Below are 22,862 nucleotides of genomic sequence, written 5' to 3'. Positions count from 1 at the left end.
TAATGGGTGACTATTGTCTTTTCAAGTGTTTTAAGAAGAAAACTAAACAAATGATTATTTTTGTTTAGTCTATTTGCCCTCTTCAATCATGAGAGAGAAACGAATAGTAGGTGGGAGTGGGATTCTGATCTGATTCACTCAAAAGAAAAAGGATGAAAGAGTTTGGTAAAGGAAGGAAAAAATATCCAATATATGACCCCTTTTGGGAATTTGCGCAAGGCCCATTTGTCCTCTTTGAGATTGTGGATTCCATTCTGTTTCACCACTATTTTTATTTTCTTTTCTCTCTCTTTTTCTTAGTTTATGTTGCTTTATTTCTCAAAACCTCAACAAAAAGCACAAACAAACAATTTCTTTCATTCCCATCTTCTATTTCTTATTTCCAATTGGCAGACCAAGTCAAGTCTACTTGAACCCCTCTACAAGATCACCACATTTCTTGGGTTTTCTCAAAATCCTATTTTTGCCCCCATTTTTTCCTTGCATTTGTTTCCACACATATTCATAAAATTTTCAGTATCTTTGGATTCCATTGTATAACTTAAGTCATTTGCATCCATTGATTCTCATGGATCTGACTTTCCATTAACCTTGACTGAGATATTCAAAACAATAATCACACACAGAGGATAATGTCATCAGTAGAAAAACCCAGCAACAAAGGACAAGCATGGTTAGATATGAATATATTTCTCTCTCTCTCTCTCTTTCAGTTTGAAACTGCAGAAACTTCATTATTCTTATACACCCACTTTTCCATACAATATATCACTTTTAACAAGATTTACTCACAATTCCACTATGCAGGTTTTGTACAACTGGATTACCAAGTGACATTGTGGTTGAAGTGGATGACATGTCCTTCCATCTTCACAAGGTAAGCCTAACTTCAAATAACACCAATTTTTCTAGTGCACACACTTGAATTTAGAAACTTAGGTCTATTTCCACTTCCAGTAAGGACAACATTCCTATACCCTAACTTCTAAACTTTGTCTATGATACCGTTTCAGTTCCCTCTGATGTCAAAAAGTCGAAAGCTCTTCAACCTCATAACACAACAAGAATCAAATCAAACAAACTCTATTCAACCACAACAACAACATGAACAAGACGAAATTGACGAAGACGAAATCGTGGAAGAACAATGTCACGTGACATTCACGGGTTTCCCTGGCGGCCCTGAGGCATTCGAGACAGCTGTGAAATTATGTTATGGTGTGAAGATTGAGCTATCCTCTTCCAATGTGGCTTCTCTCCGTTGCGCAGGAGAATTCCTCGAAATGACAGAGGACTACTCTGAAGACAACCTTGTCTCCAAAACAGAGAGATTCCTCTCCCAGAAAGTGTTCAAGAGCATCAAGGACTCAATAAAAACCTTGAAATCATGTGAGGTATTGATTCCTCTAGCAGAGACTCTTGGAATCAAGCAAAGATGCATTGATTCAATAATATCTAAAGCTTCCTCCATTGATCCAGCATTGTTTGGCTGGCCTGCAAACGAGGCCGGAGCGAGCAATGATCGATGTTCCACATCCAAACAAGTCCTATGGAATGGAATTGATCCCTCTACAAGAAGAAAATGTGTCAATGCTATAATGAACGAGGATTATTGGTTTGAGGATCTCACACTTTTACGTTTTCCTCTGTTTAAGGAATTAATTTCCGCTATGAGAAGTGCTGAACTAAACCATGAGCTCATAGAGATTTGTGTGATGCATTACGCGAAGAAATACATTCCCGGCGTTTCGAGATCGATTCGAAAGCCGTTACCGTTGACTTCATCATTTTCTTCATCTTCTACAGAGGCGGAACAGAAAGAGCTTCTAGAAACTCTGATTTCTAACCTTCCATTGGAGAAGAGTTCGAAACCGTCGACGGCGACGAGGTTTCTCTTCGGGCTATTGCGAACGGCGAATATACTAAACGCTTCGGAAGCTTGCAGAAAAGCGTTGGAGAAGAAGATAGGGTTGCAGCTCGGAGAAGCAACGCTCGATGATCTTCTCATACCTAGTTACTCGTATTTGAATGAAACGTTATATGATGTTGATTGTGTAGAGAGGATTCTTAGTCACTTTTTGGAAAGTTTGGATGCAAGAAACGTCGCCGATGAAGAAGGAAACGACGGTGCAGGTACGTCGCCGGTGTTGATGATCGTCGGAAAACTCATCGACGGTTATCTCTCGGAAATAGCTTCCGACACAAATCTGATGCCAGATAAGTTTTACAATTTCGCGATCTCGCTTCCAGATGAGGCTAGACTCTTCGATGATGGTCTCTATCGCGCTATCGATGTTTATCTCAAGGTACAGATTCTGCAACATTTTTTTCTATTTTCTCTAAATTTTCAGATTTAGAATCAAAGACTGTGATTAATTAATTATCATGAAATTGATTATTTTCTTAATTTTCAGGCGCATCCTTCGGTATCAGAATTGGAGAGGGAGAAAATTTGCGGATTATTGCAGTGTGAGAAACTGACCTTAGAGGCTTGCACGCACGCGGCGCAAAACGAGAGGCTTCCGCTGCGTGCGGTGGTTCAGGTGCTATTTTTCGAGCAGCTTCAACTACGTCACGCCATTGCCGGAACACTGATGGCAGCGGAGGCAGCCGCCGTGGAGCCGGAGAGTCACTCAGCGGCGGCGCTGGAAGAGGAAGATGATGATAGAGAAGGATTGAGATTAGAATTAGGGTTGGAGTTAGATGGTGCACCGCACGTGCAAGAAGGGAGCAGCACGTGGCGTTCAGCGGTGAGGGACAATCAGGTCTTGCGGTTGGACATGGATAGCATGAGGACGCGGGTGCATCAACTGGAACGGGAGTGTTCCTCTATGAAGAAAGTGATTGAGAAGATTGATAAGTCGGGTTTACACGGCGGCGCTGGCGGCGGTTGGAGGGCGTCGCTGGGGCGGAAGTTCGGTTGCAAGTTCAAAACTCAAGTGTGTGATTCGCATGAGTCCACGGTTGTTGATACACGTAAGACACGGCATCAACAGCAACGGCAGCATCATCCACATCATGAATAGGCAACACGCTAAATTTTCTTCGTCACGTGACAATCATTAATGTAGTAAATTTCATATGCAACTTGTAATTGTTCTTTTTTTATTTCTCTAAATATAATTTTGATGAGTTAATTAATTAATATAAATAATTTTTCACCATCAAATACTTTTTACATCTCATATTTATCTTACTTGATTTAATATATTATAAAGGAAGCTTTATCCAACTTTACTTACCTAAAAATAAGAATTAATCATCCACTATCAAATCTAATACTAAAAAAACATCATTGTGGGAAAATTGTCTGATATTTTGTTACCTTTTCTACTGTTTTCTAGCCTCGTGGCACCAATTATTTTGATGATTAATCTATATTTTTGTGGTAACGGGGCTTTTGAGGTGATGGGTATAGTTTGTCACATAATATTAAAGGATATCAATGATAGTGGGTGGCATGGTTTAAACAACGAATAGCTAATGGAAAATTCTTATAACCTCTTATCGAAGTTTGTATGATTGTTATCGTTGGTGACGGAGTGACAGTACTCAATTGTGCTCATTATTGCTTCTGCTGAAAGTTGAAAGTACTTATGAATTATAATCATCATATGCATAAACAGTAACCACTACGAAGTACAAAGGTTACTTCACTTTTTGAGTTAAGAAGCTGGGAAAATTATTGATTTACTTCCATATCTTGTGGGCGACAGTGCCTTTGGTTGATTTTTGTTTTGTATTGGGTAGGTGACAGTAGCCAAACTTATTGTTTCACTTGTGTTCCAAAATTCTTCAACCCATCATCATTATATGTTGGGGAGTAGGATACAAATAAAAAAATATTATTTAATCGCTTGGTATAAAGTTATGGTACCGTTTGATAGACAGATTAAAATGAGATAGAAATGCCATGAACTTCATTTATGAGAAAAAAGATATGGAGTAATTATGTGAGTTTTATATATTATTATTGTATATTTCATCATTCATGTATAATTATTAATAACTCTTAAAAAATGTAATACAAACGAATAATGAATGAAATATTAAATGCATATAAATCTTTATACTTACTCTACATACATATTATAATATACTCTTCATTTATATATTATCCACGTTACGCTGCATGGATGCACTGTTAAATGAAGGTAGGATCTTATTATTATCTCACATTTTGCCATTTTCCATACTATAATTAAATAATTGTCAAAACACAAGTAAATCTAATTAGAAATTTGCAAATCATAATATTTTTATGAATCAATATTTTGACACGGAAAATGACAGTGTTATACACGGTGAGAGTTCCATGTGCAGCAGATTTGAGAACAAGATGTTGGAAGCAGTTGAGTGCATTGCTGGTGGGTGTTGTGTGGGAGGTGATGAACAACTTAAAACTGGAGGAGAGAGAGGGAAAAGAAGAAAAGAAAGAGAAAAGAGAAATCTTCGGTCATTTGATTGCAAGGAAAAAGAGGGAAGAATGAAAGAAAAAAATGGTAGGTTGCACGCTTTTTTTTATGCACTTAATTGGGTGGAAAAGAGAAGGAATTACCGGAATAGAGATCATCCGTCTTTTAATGGTGTTTCAATCTAATTAAAGATTGTTATATAGTTAAAAAGAATAATCATTAAAGTATATAATAACTTTTGTATGTTACTTATTGAAATGTGATTGATTTGAGACATGATAACAGAACTTTTTAGGACAGAAGATCTTTGTTGGTAATGACTGTTAGTCATAGTAATAATATTAAGATAGAGATCACTTGTTCCATTTGGTGTCTTTATTTGTGTCTTTATCTAATTATAAAGTGACACTTAATTAGAAAAAGAAGAAGTTATAAAGACATAAATTAATATTTGTATTTACTTACTGAAATTTGATTGGCATAGACATGAAAACATGTGTTTTTGGGATATGTGACTCTTGTTCATAATCCTGACCAACTCTTAAAAACTAGGCATGACAATAAATTCAATCAACTTGGTATTCGTTCAAAACTTGACTCATTATCTAGCTCGATAAAATTGATTCATGAACCAAATTATCTGAATTTAAGCTGAAAATTGAGCTCATTAAATAAACGAGTTAAACTTGAATTGTACACAGTTCGATTCGTTAGGTTCATGAGCTGACTCGATATATTTATTTATTTACATATATATTTATATATATAAACTATTTTTCTATGTTTATTGTGACTCATGCCTTATTTTTTTATTTTTAGTAAACATATATAAAAAAATTATATTTATATATAATCTTTGGTAGTATATTTTTTTAAATGAGTTACTTATTTGAGTTGTCCAAATGAACCAATTCGGTCCAGTTTGCGAACTTTAATTGAGCCAAATTCAAGCTAGAAAACAACTCGTATCAAACTCAAGACTAGTTTTGAGCTGAGCAAATCCTTATCAAGCTGAATCAAGTTGAACTCTAAAATAACTCGATTCGACCCATTTCCAACCCTCCATAAAACTTAAAAAAAAACTAACAACTACATAAATTATGCATAACCTCATTCAAATTTGAAAAGGGACACTTGAATTAGCTAGCACTTGTATAATTTTTTATTTAAATTATTCTTTTCTTCTTATTATATTTTCCTTTTCTATAATACCAAACTTTACATTTATTTTACTTTCTAGTCTTTACTATTCTCAATAATTCTTTCCATGAATTTCATTTCCAAACCTAGAACAAATTTAATTTGCACTCTAAAAAAATATTTTGGGTGGGATTGAGATCATTGATGCAACAAAAGTGATTGTTGTATATCATTGACAATAAACAATCAAATAAATGATAAAGATGAAATAGAAGATAATAATATAAAATATTTGCTAACATGATTTGACAAATTATACATATGTCTACTAAAGAGTTCAATGCAACCAATATAATATAAGAAATTAAGATTAACAACTACAACCACACTTTCCAACACATAATATTTATAGAACACATGTATATTGCCATCTACTTGGAGCCAATACATAACTCTACAAACCAATAAACAATTTCTAGAATCTACATGCAAAATGTTGATATCTATTAGCGGTAGCCACGATCCATGACCATATGCCCATACATGACTTTGTCGTGTGGCGCTGCCTATCACTAGATTTATCGCCTAAATGTATGTGGGTCATTCTACACCCTTGTCTTGGTACTAACTATAATTTTGTGTCTTATAGTGCTTTGAGAACACGATTATGTATCCCTTCACAGTCTGCTCATATTCCACTTGAATATGACCAATTTTTAAAACAATTTTCATCTTAGCGAATTTCCAGCTCCATACGCAATATGTACTGTTAGGTACCAGTGGCAGACTACACCTAGAAGGGGGTTGAATAGGTGTGACGGAGCTCAAGTTCCACCTTTTGGGTTTTTGCACACTTGCTGAAAATGACTAGTTAATCGATTAAGCACTATGGTTAATCGATTAAACACAGTAAAAACGGGACGCAGAAAAACTTGTTTAACTGCTCTTTTGCCCAACAGGTTATGAGAAATCAAGCAATGATATAATAGATGTTTTTACATGAAATTAAACTAGTTATAGCATAGAACCAGTACACAAATTATCACATTATATCATGCAATATTACAACTTGAAATGTAAAAGAGAAAGGGATAGAAAAGATTGTGCAAGGATTTTATCCTGATTCGTTTTGCTGTCCAATGCAAAACTACATCCAGTCCTCCCCTCTGATCCGGAGATTTTCCTTCTTCACTATAGAACACAATGTACATTACATACACGCTTCTAAATACAGGACTCGAACGCTCCTTTCTTGGAACCCAAAGAACTTCGTCACCCTTGGTTTGACATTTCCCAAAACCGCCTCCAAGAAAACCTTTCTTACCGCGATTCGACCACAACCAAGGTATCAGTCTTTATCCCAAGACCTCCAAGTCTTTGTGAAGAATACCTTACCTAACCGCAGCTAGGATTTTCCAAATCCTTGAATAGCAATGCTTTGAGTTATCAATGAGTATTTAATACTCGAATATTACTATAAAGATCAAAGCCTAAAACCTAAGCATGAACTCACAAGACTTCCTAGTCTAATATGAATGTACATGCATGAGGTTTATGAAATTATGCAATCAATAAAACACTTTCTCTTTTCTTTTCAAGAAACACAAGAATGATGCAAGAAAGCTTTTTCAAAGAACATGCAATATGAATGTGAAACTTAAAGCCTTAGCATGACCTAATCTTCCTTCTAATTCAATGCTCTCTAATAGATTCTAACAATGATGATCTATCTCTATTCTTTGTGTTTTTCTCTCTTTTTCTTCCACACTCGTTTCTGCAATTTGCCAGAGTTTATACAAAATAGATTTTGCCTCCAAAAACGGTTTTTTCAGTTATGTAGTTGAACCAGTAGAAAACAGACACGTTAATCGATTAAGCCATGAGGTTAATCGATTAACCAGTGTAGTTTTATTACATGATTAATTGGTAAACTACTTATATGTTATGCTTGATTCCTATACATATTTTAGCCATTATGTTATGCCTAATATGCACATATAACATGTATGATTATTGCATGAACATATAATGAACTAGATGATGTCTCATTTTAGTGGATTAATTACTTTATTAAGTCTTGTGAGACTCACTCCTAGGTTTATCTAACCTAGACTCAATATCCATGGCAAACATCTTAGACTTCTATAAAGATAATAAAGAATTATAACCTAAGTCTAATAAGTCACCACTTCACCACTTGAGTCATTGGTATATTGATTATTGAGCCATCTTCAAGCTTTAATAAAACCTTGTCTTCATCATAACATAGGCAAAGCATTGCTAATGCAATCCTTGACACTTTGCACTTTTAATCTCCCCCTTTTTGATGATGACAAACACCACATCAAATAATGCATTACATTTGATGAATTAGCTTGACGATGTTGTACATTTGCATAATGGTTGTGGATTTAAAGTTGAAGCGCTTTGCTCTCCCGCTTAGGTAAGCACTTATATGTCCTTATCCCCCTTAGGTAAACACGGAACCTTTTATAACAACCTGCAAATAACATCAAACACAACAAACAACCTTTCTCCCCCTTTTGACATTATAAAAAAGATACAAATACTCAATTCTATTCAAAAGTAAGAACAGATATATCAATTTATTTTGAAAAAATTGTAATTATTAACATAGGCAATAACCAGTTTGAGAAGCTTAAACAAATGCATTGATTTCTGACTCTAAAACTGATTATAGACAGATTTTGCATGACATATCCATTATGTAAAGAGTTATTACATGGAATGATTAAACATATATGTATGCCACTTGTTAGCACCACTTGTGAGATGCCATTATCACCACTTGTTAGATGCCACTTCTTAGCACTTATTAGGCAATTTTCATTTTAAAACATATTTCAATCATTCAATTATAATACACAATTAAGACATGTTCAAGATTCACGCAAAAACAAATTCTATTTAACATAATTAACAAGGTTCAACATAGTTACAAAATACTAAAAGAGGGTACATCCATAACGATGAGATGTACTTGAATCAAAACAACAAGAATTAAATTTTAAAAAAAACTTGAGCCCATATAATCGATTAACATAAAATTTAATCGATTAACATGATTTAGTTCAGAAAGATTTAGCTAAAAAGCTTTAGCTACTGCAACTCATTTAATCGATTATACTGAGGGTTAATCGATTAATGACAGAAAGTTGACAATTTTAAGCATAATTTTGAGCTTACTAAGAAATAATTTTGTAACCTTGTTAATATAATTACCTTACTTACCCTTTGGTGATAGGTCAAGATTACCACTTGTTTGATGAAAATTTTAATGATATGATCAATGTTGTGAATTTGACATTCAAAGTGCGTTACTCCCCCTTTCATTATTCTTCTCTTTATCTTCTCCCCCTTTATTACTTAGAGAAGTACTCTTGGTAGGTAGCATAATACGGAAGCTCATTTAACATCCTTTCTCAATAACTTTTCTTCTTAATAACCTTGATCTACTCACCAACCTTGTGTATAGAACATCNTTGATTTATCCCTTGATGATCAAATGTCCTTTGGCACACCTGCAAACACAATTTACTTGTCTCTTTCGGGTACCCAAGTTATTTTTGGTCCCTTCTTGTTAGTAACTAAGGGATCTTGCCCCTTCTTTAAACAACCATATTTGCCACTTGACACACCAAATTTTCTAATAAAGCATGTAGTGCATGTGTGACCATGTGTACCACAATAGAAAAAAGTAGGCATGTTATTGTTTAACTTCTTATACATATGAACTACTTGATTTCTATATGGTCTTTTCTTAGGTTCAGGTTTATATCCAATTCCAGATCGGTTACCAACGTTTCTTGTATTAGCTAGCAATGTGTTAAGGTTTTCTTGACTATATGTGAGCTTTGAAAGTTTTTGTTTCAAAATAGAACTTTCAGCATTTAACTTCTCACAAGTATCACATATAGTGGTTGACATAATTTAGAAGTAGAGCAATCACATGAGACACATGCATAGATAAGATCAAGAGTTTCATTTTCAAGTTTAAGTTCATCTAATTCATTTTGCATTTCAATTATTTTATTTTCATGCAAGGAGATAACTATTCCTCTATCTATATTTATTTTAACAATTTTCTTTAATTCCTCATGCATTTTGACTAAAGCTGCATATAATTCATCGTATGAAGGAGAGTCATTAGAGCATGATGAAGGATAGAAATGTACCTCAATAGAATCATCTTCTTCACTAGATGTGCACTTCTCATGCACTTGTGCTATTAGGAATACCTTTGAATTTTTCTCCTCACTAGATGAGCTTGAAGTCGAATCTTTCTCGGAATCGTCCCAAACAATGTATGATCCTTTTGACTTGGACATTCGAGAGTTACTCTTCTTGTTCTCGACTTTCTTGAGGTGGCTTGGGCACTGATGCTTCATGTAGCCCGATTTTCCACACTCATAGCAAGTGAAGCCTTCTTTGGGAATCTTGCTTTTCTTGGTCGAGTTCTTGGCTTCTTTCTTGAAATCTTGTAGCCTTGAGTGTGATTCTGTTCTTGACTGATTCTTCATTCAGTGTCAAGCGCCCTAACTCCATTTCATGTTCTTGGAGATTCCCAAACAGAGACTAATGGTATATTGTCTAAGTTCTTTGACTCCATTATCGCGGTTACCTTTGGTTGCCATTTCCTATCAAGACAACGCAAAACTTTGTTAGACAAATCAGCATTAGTAAATTTTTTATCAAGGGCGACCAAATGATTTACAACATGAGTAAAACGTTTTTGCATATTACATATAGATTCATTAGGAAGCATGCGAAATAACTCATACTCATGCGTAAGTGCATTTAGTCTAGCGCGCTTAACTTCACTTGTGCCTTCATGGGTAACTTGCAAAGTATCCCATATTTCTTTTGCATTAAGGCATTGCGAGACTCTAAAGAATTCGTCATAAGATAAGACCGAAGTAATCATGTTCTTGGCCTTAAGGTCATGTTGGACCTTTCTTTTCTCAATATCCGTCCATAAGCCTTTAGGCTTTTCTTTAGGCTCGTCATCCACCATATAAAGTGGAATGTATGGACCATTGACAACGGAATCCCAAATGTCCGTGTCAATTGCCTTGATATAGATTCTCATACGAACCTTCCAATAGGCTTAACCTTCGCCATTGAATATGGGAGGGCAGTTAATGGATGCGCCATCACCGTCAAATGGGTTAATAGAGCCCATGTGTAGTCCCTCTCGGATCACGCGGATGCGGTTGAGCTTGAACGTCGTACTAGCTCTGATACCACTTGTTAGGTATCAGTGGCAAAATACACCTAGAAGGGGGGTTGAATAGGTGAGCGGAGCTCAAATTCCACTTTTTTGGTTTTTGCTCACTTGTTGAAAAATGCCTAGTTAACCGATTAAGCATTGTGGTTAATCGATTAAACACATTAAAAACAGAATGCAGAAAAACTTGTTCAACAACTCTTTTGCCTATCAGGTTATGAGAAATCAAGCAATGATATAAGAGATGTTTTTAATAGAAAAGATTGCACAAGGATTTTATCCTGGTTCGTTTTGTTGTCCACTGCAAAACTACATCCAGTCATCCCTTCTGATCCGGGAGATTTTCCTTCTTCACTATAGAACACGATGTACGTTACATACACGCATCGAAATACAAAACTTGAACGCTCTCTTCTTGGAACCCAAAGAACTTCGTCACCCTTGGCTTGACCTTTCCTAAAACCGCATCCCAAGAAAACCTTTCTTACCGCGATTCGGCCCCAACCAAGGTATCGCTCTTTATCCCAAGACCTCCAAGTCTTTGTGTGAAGAACACCTTACCTAACCGCATCTAGGATTTTCCCAATCCTTGAATAACAACGCTTTGAGTTATGAATGAGTACTTAATACTCGGATATTTCAATAAAGATCAAAGCCTAAAAACCTAAGCAAGAACTCACAAGACTTTCTGGTCTAATATGAATGTACATGCATGAGGTTTCTGAAAATATGCAATCATAAAGAACTATCTCGTTTTCTTTTCAATAAACACAAGAATGATGCAAGAAATCTTTTCAAAGAATCATGCAATATGAATATGAAAACTAAAGCCTTAGCATGATCTAATTTTTCTTCTAATTCCACATTCTCTAATAGTTTCTAACAATGATTATCAATTCTCTTTTCTCTATTTTTTTCACTCTTGGTCATTTCTGCAATTACACGGTATTTATACAAAACAGATTTTGCCTCTAAAAAGGTTTTTCAGTTATGCAGTTGAAACAATAGAAAAACACTCACGTTAATCGATTAAGCCATGCTGTTAATCGATTAACCAATGTATTTTAATACATGATTAAATGGTAAACTACTTATATGTTATGATTGATACCTATACATGTTTTAACCATTATGTTATGTCTAATATGCACATATAACATGTATGATTAATGCATGAACATATAATGAACTAAATTATGTTTCATTTTAGTGGATTAATTACTTTATTAAGTCTTGTGAGACTCACATCTAGGTTTTCCTAACCTAGACTCAATATCTATGGCAAGCAACTTAGACTTCTAAAAAGATGATAAAAAATTATAACCTAAGTCTAATAAGTCACCACTTCACCACTTGAGTCCTTGACATGTTGATTTTTGAATCATCTTCAAGCTTTAATAAAATATTGTCTTCATCAAAACATAGGCAAAATATTGCTAGTGCAACACTTGACACTTTGCACTCTCACCCAGTATATCTAGACTCATTACCATCCTTGCTTTGTGATGGCTAATGACCAAGTCAAATAATTAAATATGTTCAATGTATTGTTGACATGAAATCAGTTAGAAAAGAAAATGCAAGTATCAAATATGTAGACATCTTATGAAATCATTAGTTTGAATACTTTAGTGATTAAAATTTAGAATTGAATTAATTGCAAGAGTAATTGTCATGGTTTGTGAAGTTTAGAGTGAATAGTTTTGGAAATGGAAATAATAATAAAAATATGTTTTGAGGAAATGATAACATAGGAATGAAAATGATTTCTTGAAAATGAAAATAAATAATAGAAATAGAAAAGATTTCTTGAAATGAAACACACCCTAAATTCTCTCCATCTTTGTTCTTCTTCTACTCGCTACCACCGTCTTTTGCGACACCGTCAACCAGACCTCTGGCGATTCCCCCTGTTGGTCTTCCTGGTTATCATATTTGCTAAAGAAATTACTTTTGAAAAAAACTATTTTCCAAAGTGTTTTAACAAACACAATTCAATAATATTATTGTATTTATTTGCCTTTCATTTTGTACTTCATAATTAATAACTTTCGTGAATCTTAACAAAACTTTAGCCTCTAGAAAAAATATTTCATTAATTCATTTTTCCCCCTTCACTTTGTTGGTTTTAATTTCTTAATTATTGTAAATATAATATATATTTGAAAAATATATTTATTTTATAATTTAATAAGCAAAATCACACATATATACATATATAATTCATTAGGAGAATATGGTTTTGTTATGAATCATATATATACATATATGTTGCTTTGACTATAAAATATTGACACACATTTCAAACAAATTTATCTAAGTTTTATATTTAGAAAATAGACGTTAGTGTCATTGCGTTGCATTCCATCACACTCCACTGGAGAATAAGGCATGAATTGTAGTGACGTGCATCACAAATGTTTAATGACATGTTGAATCAATCAACGAAAGTAGTCAAAGCCTAGAAAATAGTTGGAAAGGGAAGCGGATCCTAAAGTTCGCATCATTTTACATTTCCTTGCCATTGGTTGAAAGCTTTGAATTAGGGTCCCCCACATCTTTGTTACTTCATATTCCTATAAATATCAACCTAAACATAACACTAACAAGTATATTCTATACTACGGGTCTTTTCCAAATTCTTGAGTGTATATATATAGTTTATTTTTGTATCTGTGTGAGTTAAGATTTGAAGTACAATGGGGAGAGTATTAATGCAGTATCTGGCAATGAAGACGGACCCTGTTATGGCTAGTTTAATTGACTCTGACATAAAAGAGCTAAAGATTGCAGCCACAAAGCTCTTCAAAGATGCAACTATGCTTGGAGGCATAGGGTTTGGTACTTCTTTCCTTAAATGGATTGCTTCCTTTGCCGCCATGTAAGCTTGAATTTAATTTTTTTTTTTTTTGCTGATAAAATTATATTTTGTTTAGTGATAACACAATCAATACATCATTTATCATTAATTTATTATTACTTTTATTTAAGAGTCTATGATAATTAAAAATGGATGATAGATAATGCAATAAAAGTATAAAAATCACTAGGTTATACATCTTTTTTTCCAATAAAAACTGTACAGGAAGGAAGAGTAAACTATTACTTCATTAATTAATGCGGCTGTTCTTTAGTTTACTTCTACGTGGTTTTTCATTACATGATAATGGATATTCTTTCCTAATATATTTAGTATGTTAAGGATGTCCTTGTCATTCCACCAAAGAAGAATGTCCTTGTTAATTGTGGATAACTTATACTTTTCCTAATATAGTCCATGTTTGTATAACACTAGTACACTACTATTAAATTGTGAATTCTCTATATAAGAAATGAAATGATGGTGTGTTAAACTTAAATCTTCGAGAGAAAGAAAAATTTGTAATTAGACAAAATGTCCTATTATTTCTTGAGTAGTGTTCCTTTTCCTCTATTCCAATTGTTCTCCATAAATTCTTTATAATTTGTCATACCTGCAATTCCTTTTCATATTCTATTGATGTTTTGGAAAAAGTGGAAGATAGAAAGCAGGAAAAAAAGATTTAGTTTAATGAAAATTTTACGACATTATGACAAGTTTTTTTGAATCCTTTTGCATGTGATATAGATAAGGAAATTTAATACAAGAAAAAGCAAACATGTTAAAGTTTTAATTACCAGGAAAGACTCGTATTTAATAAAGTCATAATGTTGAAGATTAAAAGTGTTTAAGACTCTCTCAATATTATCGAAATATTTTATATGTAAATAATAGTATTATAGAAGTTGACTTCGCTTTCATGTTTTTCATCAAACTGATTGCGTGGGAAAATGTAAATTTCAGTTATTTATTGATATTGGATCGCACAAATTGGAAGACAAATATGTTGACTTCATTGTTAGTTCCATATGTATTCTTCAGTTTACCTGGGTCACTATTCCACTTCTTCAGGTAAGAACTTCTATTGGTCGATTTCTCCTCTCCTTTCTTTTTATTTTCTAATCATTATTTACACTTGTTTTTGTTATATATCAATATTGGCTTCAAATTCGTTACTATGAATTAGAGGAGAAGTTGGAAAATGGATAGCGTTCATTACAGTCGTGCTAAGACTTTTCTTCCCAAGGCATTTTCCTGGTAAGTTTAAAGTAGAAATGCATGCATAAAAATACTTAGACTTCATACATATATATATATATATATACATATATATATATATATATATATTTACTTTTACCAATCTTTTTATGATATTATTACTATATAAAAGACGTGTGTCATTAAACTAGTGAATGTACTGGGTCACTTTTTCAACTAATAATGTATATATAATGAGAAATTCATTTACATCTAAGTTTTGTTTACGCTAATTATATCTAATCTCAGTTATTTATTTTCTCAGATATAATGGACCAAATGGGTAAATGCAATAAGTTATTTAAGATTTTTCTTTTTCTCTCTCATAATTTATTGCATTTACCAATTTGGTAGATTAGATTTTAGAAAATAAATGTATAAGATTGAGTGTAACTTATCTTTATTTATATATATATATATATATAGTATGTAAATTAATTGTATGACATTTAATAATATATCGATATTAAAATGTAATATTATATGAATAAGTTTGAAAAAAATAAAACTATAAGTGAATAAATATATTATAACACATAATAAGAAACGCCTAAGCATCATGTTCCAGTGGTAGGATGCACTTGTTTAACCCAGCAAGATAGTTTTATCACCCTGGCACACACATTTTGGATGAATGGATTAGTTTAGTTTTGAAGAAGAAGGAATAGTAAAAGAAAGTTTTAGAGTCTTCTTAGAAATATATTTTAAGGTTTTTGAGCTTTGTTTTTACTTCCATTATTCTTCAAAATTTAACGAACAATAGTTAATAACAATATAATGAGATAGTTTATTTTATAAAAAAAACTAGAGGTAGCATAGGGAAATGTAAAAGTGTTGTACTTATTGGCAGTCCATTATTTTATCTGTACACAACGGTCAAATTTTGTTCTCAAAATCATTTTTCAACAAGTTAAGATGATGTCAAGTGGAAAACATTTGGAGTTTATTCTTTATAGTTAATTAGGACATTTCTTATTAAGTTATAAACGTCATCATGTTAATATGTCATCTTTTGCACTTTATCATAATTGTTGAAATTTCTTAACTTTCATAATTCATGTGTTACTGTAAGTAAAACAATATTAGCACCTTTCTAACCCATTAAGTGTTTTGCTCCAAGATATGATAAATACTCTTACAAATGAATGTATTAGAGATATTCAAGTGTGAAATCAAATTGGATATGAGAGGCTAAGTGAAATAGTTTATAAGTGGAAAAGATTCGTAGATCAGTGTCTAAAGGTTTAATTTGATTCAAGATGTAGTTTCTTACTTATAGCTCTTCACTCTTCTCATGTCCCAAAAACAATGAAACTTCTAGTGATGGGGGCTCTCTGGTTGTGGTCGGGTCCAACAATTAATATTAGAGTCGATGATTTGATTGTGACATGATAGACTTAAGATGGAGCAGATTAGTGTGTGGTACCCACATTGAGGGGGAGATTATTGAGTTTATTCGAGTGTGAAATCTCATATTTAATATGAGGAAAAAATTAAGAGTTCAAGCTGTGGTTTCTCACTTGTGGCTCTCCATTCTTCCCATGTTCTTGTAACAATGAAATTATGTGGTAGTTAGAGGCTCATCGGTCGCAGTCTGATGTAACATAATCTTAACCGCTGCTTTACTACACTAAAATGAGTAGCTGAGTTTTTCTTATAATGGTTGTAAAAGATAGGTTGATCTTTGTTTGCCACAATTTCATTATCTATATGATTTTTGTGAGGAAATATTTGTGACAATATGATTACTAGATATTATATAGATGAACTATTTACACCCTACTATTTCTAATTTTAAATTGGTTGTAAATTCTTCTAGATTGGTTGGAGATTCCTGGATCAATGATTCTTATTTTGGTGGTAGCTCCTGATTTCTTTGCTAACAAATTGAGGTACATTTGGGTTGGCGTGGTGATAGATCTTGTCATTGGTGGTTACCTATTGCAAGAACATATAAGGGCTTCAGGTGGATTCAAAAATTCTTTCACACAAAAACATGGAATTTCAAATACTCTTGGCATTCTTCTCCTCTTAGTCTATCCAGTATGGGCGTTAATTATCCATTGAATATATTTATGCATATTATCAAAATAAAGCATTATCATATAGTAGTCAAAGATGATATGTTATTTGTTTGAAAAATAAGTGTGTAGGTGATGGTGTCATATATGTAACATACCTAAAATGGTGTAAGAGAACCACATTTTTTAATACAATTCATTTATCACTGTTGATGCAAAATTTATTGCAAATTGCTCGCAAAATTATATTGTTAGAATTTAGATTAATGAGAGATATTAAAGATGATGATTACATACTTAATCATATAATAAGTTCATTTATGAGAAATAGAGCAAAAGTATATATAAATATATTTCCAGAGAATATGAAGAAAGAAGTTACATTTCTATGAAGAAAGTATATGTGATGAAACATTAGAATAGAAATTGAATGATTGTCACATATGATTAAGGACCATAACCTCTATTTATAAGTTCTTCGAAAACAGATTCAAAAATTGAATATGTCACAAATCATATTATTCAGTTGAGGCGTGTATTATGTTGTTCTTCTTAAGATGTTTTGTGGCCCTTTAAAAATATGCAAGCACATTATATTAATAATGATGTCCCCAGAATAAAACAATTTAGATCATTGTTACGGATAATTGCACCATTGTGGAAATCATTTTAGAATTACATCCGTAGACATGATTTTCACCACTCAAATATATGGCTAATGTCAGTCGAAGGATATTAGTGACACGGAAAGAAAAAGAGAGAGATAAGAAAGATGGAAGTGATTTTCCAAGAACCAAAAGGATGTGGGAACCTAAACTGCCACAAAAACAATGGTATAGATTACATATGTTATAAAAAACTAACCATAACCTTTATTTATAAGTTCTTCAAAAACGAATTCAAAAATTGAATATGTCACAAATCATATTATTTAGTTGAGGCGCTTATTATGTTATTCTTCTTAAGATGTTTTGTGTCCCTTTACAACTATGCAAACACATTATGTTAATAATGACGTCCCCAGAATAAAACAACTTAGATTATTGTTATGAATAATTGCTCAATTGTGGAAATCATTTTAGAATTACACCCGTAGATATGATTTTCGCCGCTCAAAGATATGGCTAATGTCAGTCGAAGGATATTAGTGACATGGAAAGAAAAAAAGAGAGAGAAGAAAGATGGAAGTGATTTTCCAAGAGCCAAAAGGATGTGGGAACCTAAACTGCCACAAAAACAATGGTGTAGATTACATCTGTTATAAAAAACTAACAACCACAAAAAGCGCATGTGGAGTGGGTGCTAGAGTATGCACGTCGAGTGCTAGTGTTGTAGGACGTACGCTGACATGTGCCTAACTTTCAAAAATATGTGTGAGACACATGATAGGACTTGTTGATGTGTAGTGTCTTTTTTTTTCTAAAGAAAACATCTTGAAATTGTTACAAAACAAATACAAAATTTGAATATGTTACTAAAGATATTAGTAGGTTGAATCGCGTTCTAGGATGCTTGCTTTAAGACATTTTATGGTAAAGCTAAAAATATGCAAACAAATGATCAATCATGATGTCCCCAGGATAAAATAGTTTGGATCATTGTTACAGATAAGCATCACACTGCGGAAACCACTCTAGAATGATGCCCACATATACGACTTTCGCCACGTTAAGTGTCACATTGATCATATATTATACACTCTTTTTTGTGGCACTTTAACTAGTTAATCAACTCAAATCAGTAAAATTATACACATACATGGTTTAAACTTAATTAAATGGATAAACATCATCTATAAAATGTTTTTTATGCCTAAATCAAAGGAATTATTGCAAAAAGCTAAGTTTCGGACAAAAGCAATGATTCAACCATGAGTATTCCAAGTAAATTGTGATACTACATTTGTTCATCATTGGATCATGCTGAATTTTGGAAATGTTTTTCTGGACATATGGATCTTCAACATGAACAGTTCGATCGGTGAAATTTGAAAATTTGGCTACTCTAAGCACCATTCTTGCGCTTAGCACAAGTCGGAAAATTTCTGGCAAACCTGTGCCCAATGTAGAGGCCACACTCAATGAAAGTAGCATCGTGCAACCCGCACTCAATGCAGCCATGGCACCCAGTGAAATCAAATATGAAATTTATCATTTAGTCATTTTTGCATGTGTCAAGCGCCACGTCCACGCTCAGCGGAAAAGGGAGGTGCACTGAGAACAAGGAGATGCACCTAGCGCAAAGAGGTGCATGCAGCACAATGTGGTTCACTGAAAAGTCACACTTAGTGCATAGACGATGCGCTAGGCATGTAAGCTAGATCTCATACACAATTTAAAGAGGTCCATCTCGAGCCATTAGATATACACTTTATAATATTGATTTATAATACCTCTTTTCTGAGTTTCTAGGGTAGTTTAGCTCACTTTGATTGTGAGAACTAATATAAGCACTATAGGAATTAATATATGCTCATGCGTGAGTGGTTCTACCACCCCATGGGTTGTGTAATATCCACATTTTGCTTGCATTGTGTGAACATGAGTGGCTAAGTACTCACTTGTTGGGATTAAATGTCATACAAGCTTGATGTATACACGTGTTGAAAGAGTTATTGTTGCTTGCTTAATGAAGTGCAAGTCTCTGATTAATTTATTTAATGACAGATCGATTCTTTGCTCTCCATCTCGACTTTGTTGGAAAAAATTTCAATGTTGGTATAATGGTTTCAAGAATGTTCCTTTAATCAAAAAAACTTAGCATTAATGAATTATTAACAATTTCATATCATATCGGCTTTGTTGGAATAAATTTCAATGCTGACATAATGTTATGAATTTAGCAATTTAAAACAAGTGATAATGAGTGATATTTAATTTCGTTTCCATTTATTAACCAAACTATTTCTTTATGGAAGGTTGGTAAAGAACAAATAAATAAAGTTATAATTTAATTGTACCACTTCTTTCGAAGGGTTGATATAAAGAATAAAACAATAAATGTTAGTTGCGGAAATATAAATGACATAAAATAAATGTTGGTTGCGGAAATGTAAATGACAGAAAATAAATGTTAGTTCCAGAAATATAAATGACAGAAAGTAAAAGTTAGTAGTTAGATCATTCGTTATAACTGTGTATTTTTCCTTTTCACAAAGATACAATTTTGAATTAAATTGTACTTTCATTCAAGGTTTCTTTCTTTGTCAACAAATAAATTTATAAGCTAACACTTTACTATTTTACATTTGCATCTCTTTCAAGATTCAATTGTAGTATAGTATAGGGTTATGTCGAACCACAAGGTATTGTCTAACAGAACATTATTATAAACATGCTATATTACTAATAAAGTTTTGAACATATTTTTGGTTTGATTTTATTTACGGATTTTGAACATGTTAACATAAATAAACATAAACAAATATTATGCACAAATTCTTGAGGACAAAAATAGTTTGAATGATGAAAATATTTATTAACATGTTTCTATGAAAAATGTTTATAAAAGTTATGTGTTATATTGTGTTTATTCCAAACATCAGTTCATAAAATTTCCCCAATCCCTCAGCGAGAAAAAGTGATTTTCAAACCTTGCAAAATACACTAATCAATAGAAAACTGTCACTCGACGAAATAAGTTGTCACGCCTTATTTCAAGCTCCGTAAACATTTGATTAACATTGATTACAAGTCGCTTAAAATAGATGCTTTGATTTGGCAAATGAACTAAGGTGTATTCCTATTTTTTAGTTCATTTGTCAATACTTTAAAAAGAAGCATTTTGGATCTTGAAATCAAGTTCTAGGTGATCAAGCTAAAATCGCATTAAGCACTTTCTAAAGAATTGAAATTTCCAAAGTAATAACTTAAACATGATTCAATATAATGAAACAAAAAATTACAAGAAATATTAGTGAGCCAAAATTCAACTAAATTTAGGAGCATTGGCCATCTTAATCCAAGGATTTAAGACACTTTACATGCACAAATGATATTGCAAAATAAACTTTTACATCTCATTTGATTACTCATTATCCTCTTGAATTAAGGAGAAACTACAAAATAAACTTACCTAAACTACTTTGGAGAAAAATTCATCTAAGAAATTACAAAGAAGAAGTAGAAAAAAACGAGAATTTCGGATTCTAGAGAGAAGTGTAGAATGTGTTGATGAGAAAATGTGTATATGAATGAATTAATTAAGCCTGGAAGTGCCTCCTATTTATAGGAGTTCTCTGCCACTGCCAAGCTCCTCTCGTCCACCGCCAAGTTGCTGACCAAACCCTTAAGCATGGATTTGACCAAGCAGCTTAGTCACCTACTTGGGACTGACTCACCCAAGCTAGTTGTGAGCTACTGGCCCAGCTATAGTGAGCTACCTCTAAAAAGCCTATGGAAGCTACCTAAATCCTACAATTTGTTTGGATTTGATTAAATCTTCTCTTTTCCACCTAAATCCTACAAAATATAATAAAAAGGAAATACACAAAGCTTATATACAAAATTTTGATTTTTTATCCAAAAAATATTGACTTCAGTTGGTTTTCTCAATTTTGTCAAAGAAAGTGCCATAAAAAGTGTATGAAATTTAGGCATTTTTGGCACTTATCAACATACTGAATTAATTATATTAAATTTACGAAGTTTTGATTATTTTGAGATGTTGCATGTGCTTAATGCTTGCTTTAAGTTTAATCGTCTTATGCCATGATTTTTGAATAGAATGCTTAGTGTCATATTTGCATAATCCTGAACTTGCATACTCTACAACAATATATTTTCTAGGCATCGACTTGTATCAACTTGTCATCTCATACATGTTACGTGATTGGTATCTAGACGTGAAATTAATTCTGTAATTTTATAACTCTTAAACTTATTGACATAGACTACTAGACATATAGGTATGGTTAATGGTTCATATAACTTAACTTTATTAATCTAGACTACAAGACATAGAGGTAGATTTTTTGGGTACTACCAAGGGTATCCCCTCACTCTTTAGACATATAAGTAGATTAATAAAGTGTTAGTATAAATAAAGAAATTGGTGGCTAATATAATTGATATATTGCCTTCAACAAAACTTTGCATGCATTGACTACTTAACATAGAGGTATGTTATGCGGGTCATAAATCTTAATCTTATGAGTAATGTTGCTAGACATAGAGTTTTGTTGTATAAGTTTCTAGACATAGAGCTCTGTTGTATAAGTTGTTAAATTGACTAATACATCAGCTTTTAGTAATCTTGAGGTCCTTAGTGTGGAATACTCTTCACTAAGTGAATTGACATTATGAATCACGCGTATATGGATAGTAAGTATAATATTCAATCCATCCTTTTATCATTATATTACATTTGAACCATATTATGTCATCAAATCAAATCTTTTTTCTAAACTAGCTTAGGATAGTGATATGATCTTTGAATGACTAGATTTAGTAAGTCCATGTGGATACGATAACTACTTGTCTAATACTTAATTGTGACATCATTGGTTGATTATAATTACGAAATTGTCGGCTAGCAAAATGATGTCGTTGCTAGGGACTTGCATCTACTCTTAGTATTGATTAATTATATTACCATTTTTGAGGAATTTTAATTTTTGTTTTTATCTTTCTGCATTTTAGGTTTTTTGTTTGTTTATGGTGTAAAGTCAACATGGATTATGAGACGTTTAACCACGACTACTCAATTTGTGCTAAACTTTTTCCCAAAATAGGATGTTCCTATAACAGTTGGACATGCTCAATTGGCAGATGGCCACCATCCAAAAGAGGGTGACTTCTAAGTGATGTTATGGCAATCACCAAACCATGTATTGTCTGAAACCCTTTACCGGAGGGGGGAGGGTAGTACATGGAAGACCCTTGCCTAGACAAAACCTCCAAGCTGGAAAGTATGTTGTAAAA

At 32.9% G+C, this 22,862-nt stretch overlaps 2 protein-coding genes across 2 annotated transcripts; both read left to right on the top strand.

Annotated features, from left to right (window-relative positions):
* Positions 337 to 3,082, top strand: LOC109350083 (BTB/POZ domain-containing protein At5g66560-like). Its single transcript, XM_019591210.1, has 4 exons — positions 337 to 673; positions 808 to 877; positions 1,014 to 2,306; positions 2,415 to 3,082. Exons 1-4 carry the CDS (start codon positions 633 to 635, stop codon positions 3,024 to 3,026), a joined length of 2,016 nt encoding a protein of 671 aa, XP_019446755.1. The 5' UTR covers positions 337 to 632; the 3' UTR covers positions 3,027 to 3,082.
* LOC109350840 (cold-regulated 413 plasma membrane protein 2-like) lies at positions 13,433 to 17,154 on the top strand. The gene is made up of 4 exons (XM_019592148.1): positions 13,433 to 13,684; positions 14,627 to 14,734; positions 14,850 to 14,920; positions 16,740 to 17,154. Exons 1-4 carry the CDS (start codon positions 13,503 to 13,505, stop codon positions 16,985 to 16,987), a joined length of 609 nt encoding a protein of 202 aa, XP_019447693.1. The 5' UTR covers positions 13,433 to 13,502; the 3' UTR covers positions 16,988 to 17,154.

The sequence above is a fragment of the Lupinus angustifolius genome, chromosome LG06, assembly GCF_001865875.1.
Source record: "Lupinus angustifolius cultivar Tanjil chromosome LG06, LupAngTanjil_v1.0, whole genome shotgun sequence".
Lineage (NCBI taxonomy): Eukaryota > Viridiplantae > Streptophyta > Magnoliopsida > Fabales > Fabaceae > Lupinus > Lupinus angustifolius.
This window is presented reverse-complemented; position numbering and strand designations above follow the sequence as displayed.

What these genes read in the sequence shown, in the direction of transcription:
- LOC109350840 (XM_019592148.1), top strand. Translation starts at nt 13,503, where the DNA reads ATGGGGAGAGTATTAATGCAGTATCTGGCAATGAAGACGGACCCTGTT. An exon ending in ATTGCTTCCTTTGCCGCCAT is followed by an intron (nt 13,685 to 14,626) that starts GTAAGCTTGAAT and finishes TGTAAATTTCAG; the next exon opens with TTATTTATTGATATTGGATC. An exon ending in TCACTATTCCACTTCTTCAG is followed by an intron (nt 14,735 to 14,849) that starts GTAAGAACTTCT and finishes ACTATGAATTAG; the next exon opens with AGGAGAAGTTGGAAAATGGA.
- LOC109350083 (XM_019591210.1), top strand. Translation starts at nt 633, where the DNA reads ATGTCATCAGTAGAAAAACCCAGCAACAAAGGACAAGCATG. An exon ending in AGCAACAAAGGACAAGCATG is followed by an intron (nt 674 to 807) that starts GTTAGATATGAA and finishes TCCACTATGCAG; the next exon opens with GTTTTGTACAACTGGATTAC. An exon ending in TGTCCTTCCATCTTCACAAG is followed by an intron (nt 878 to 1,013) that starts GTAAGCCTAACT and finishes ATACCGTTTCAG; the next exon opens with TTCCCTCTGATGTCAAAAAG.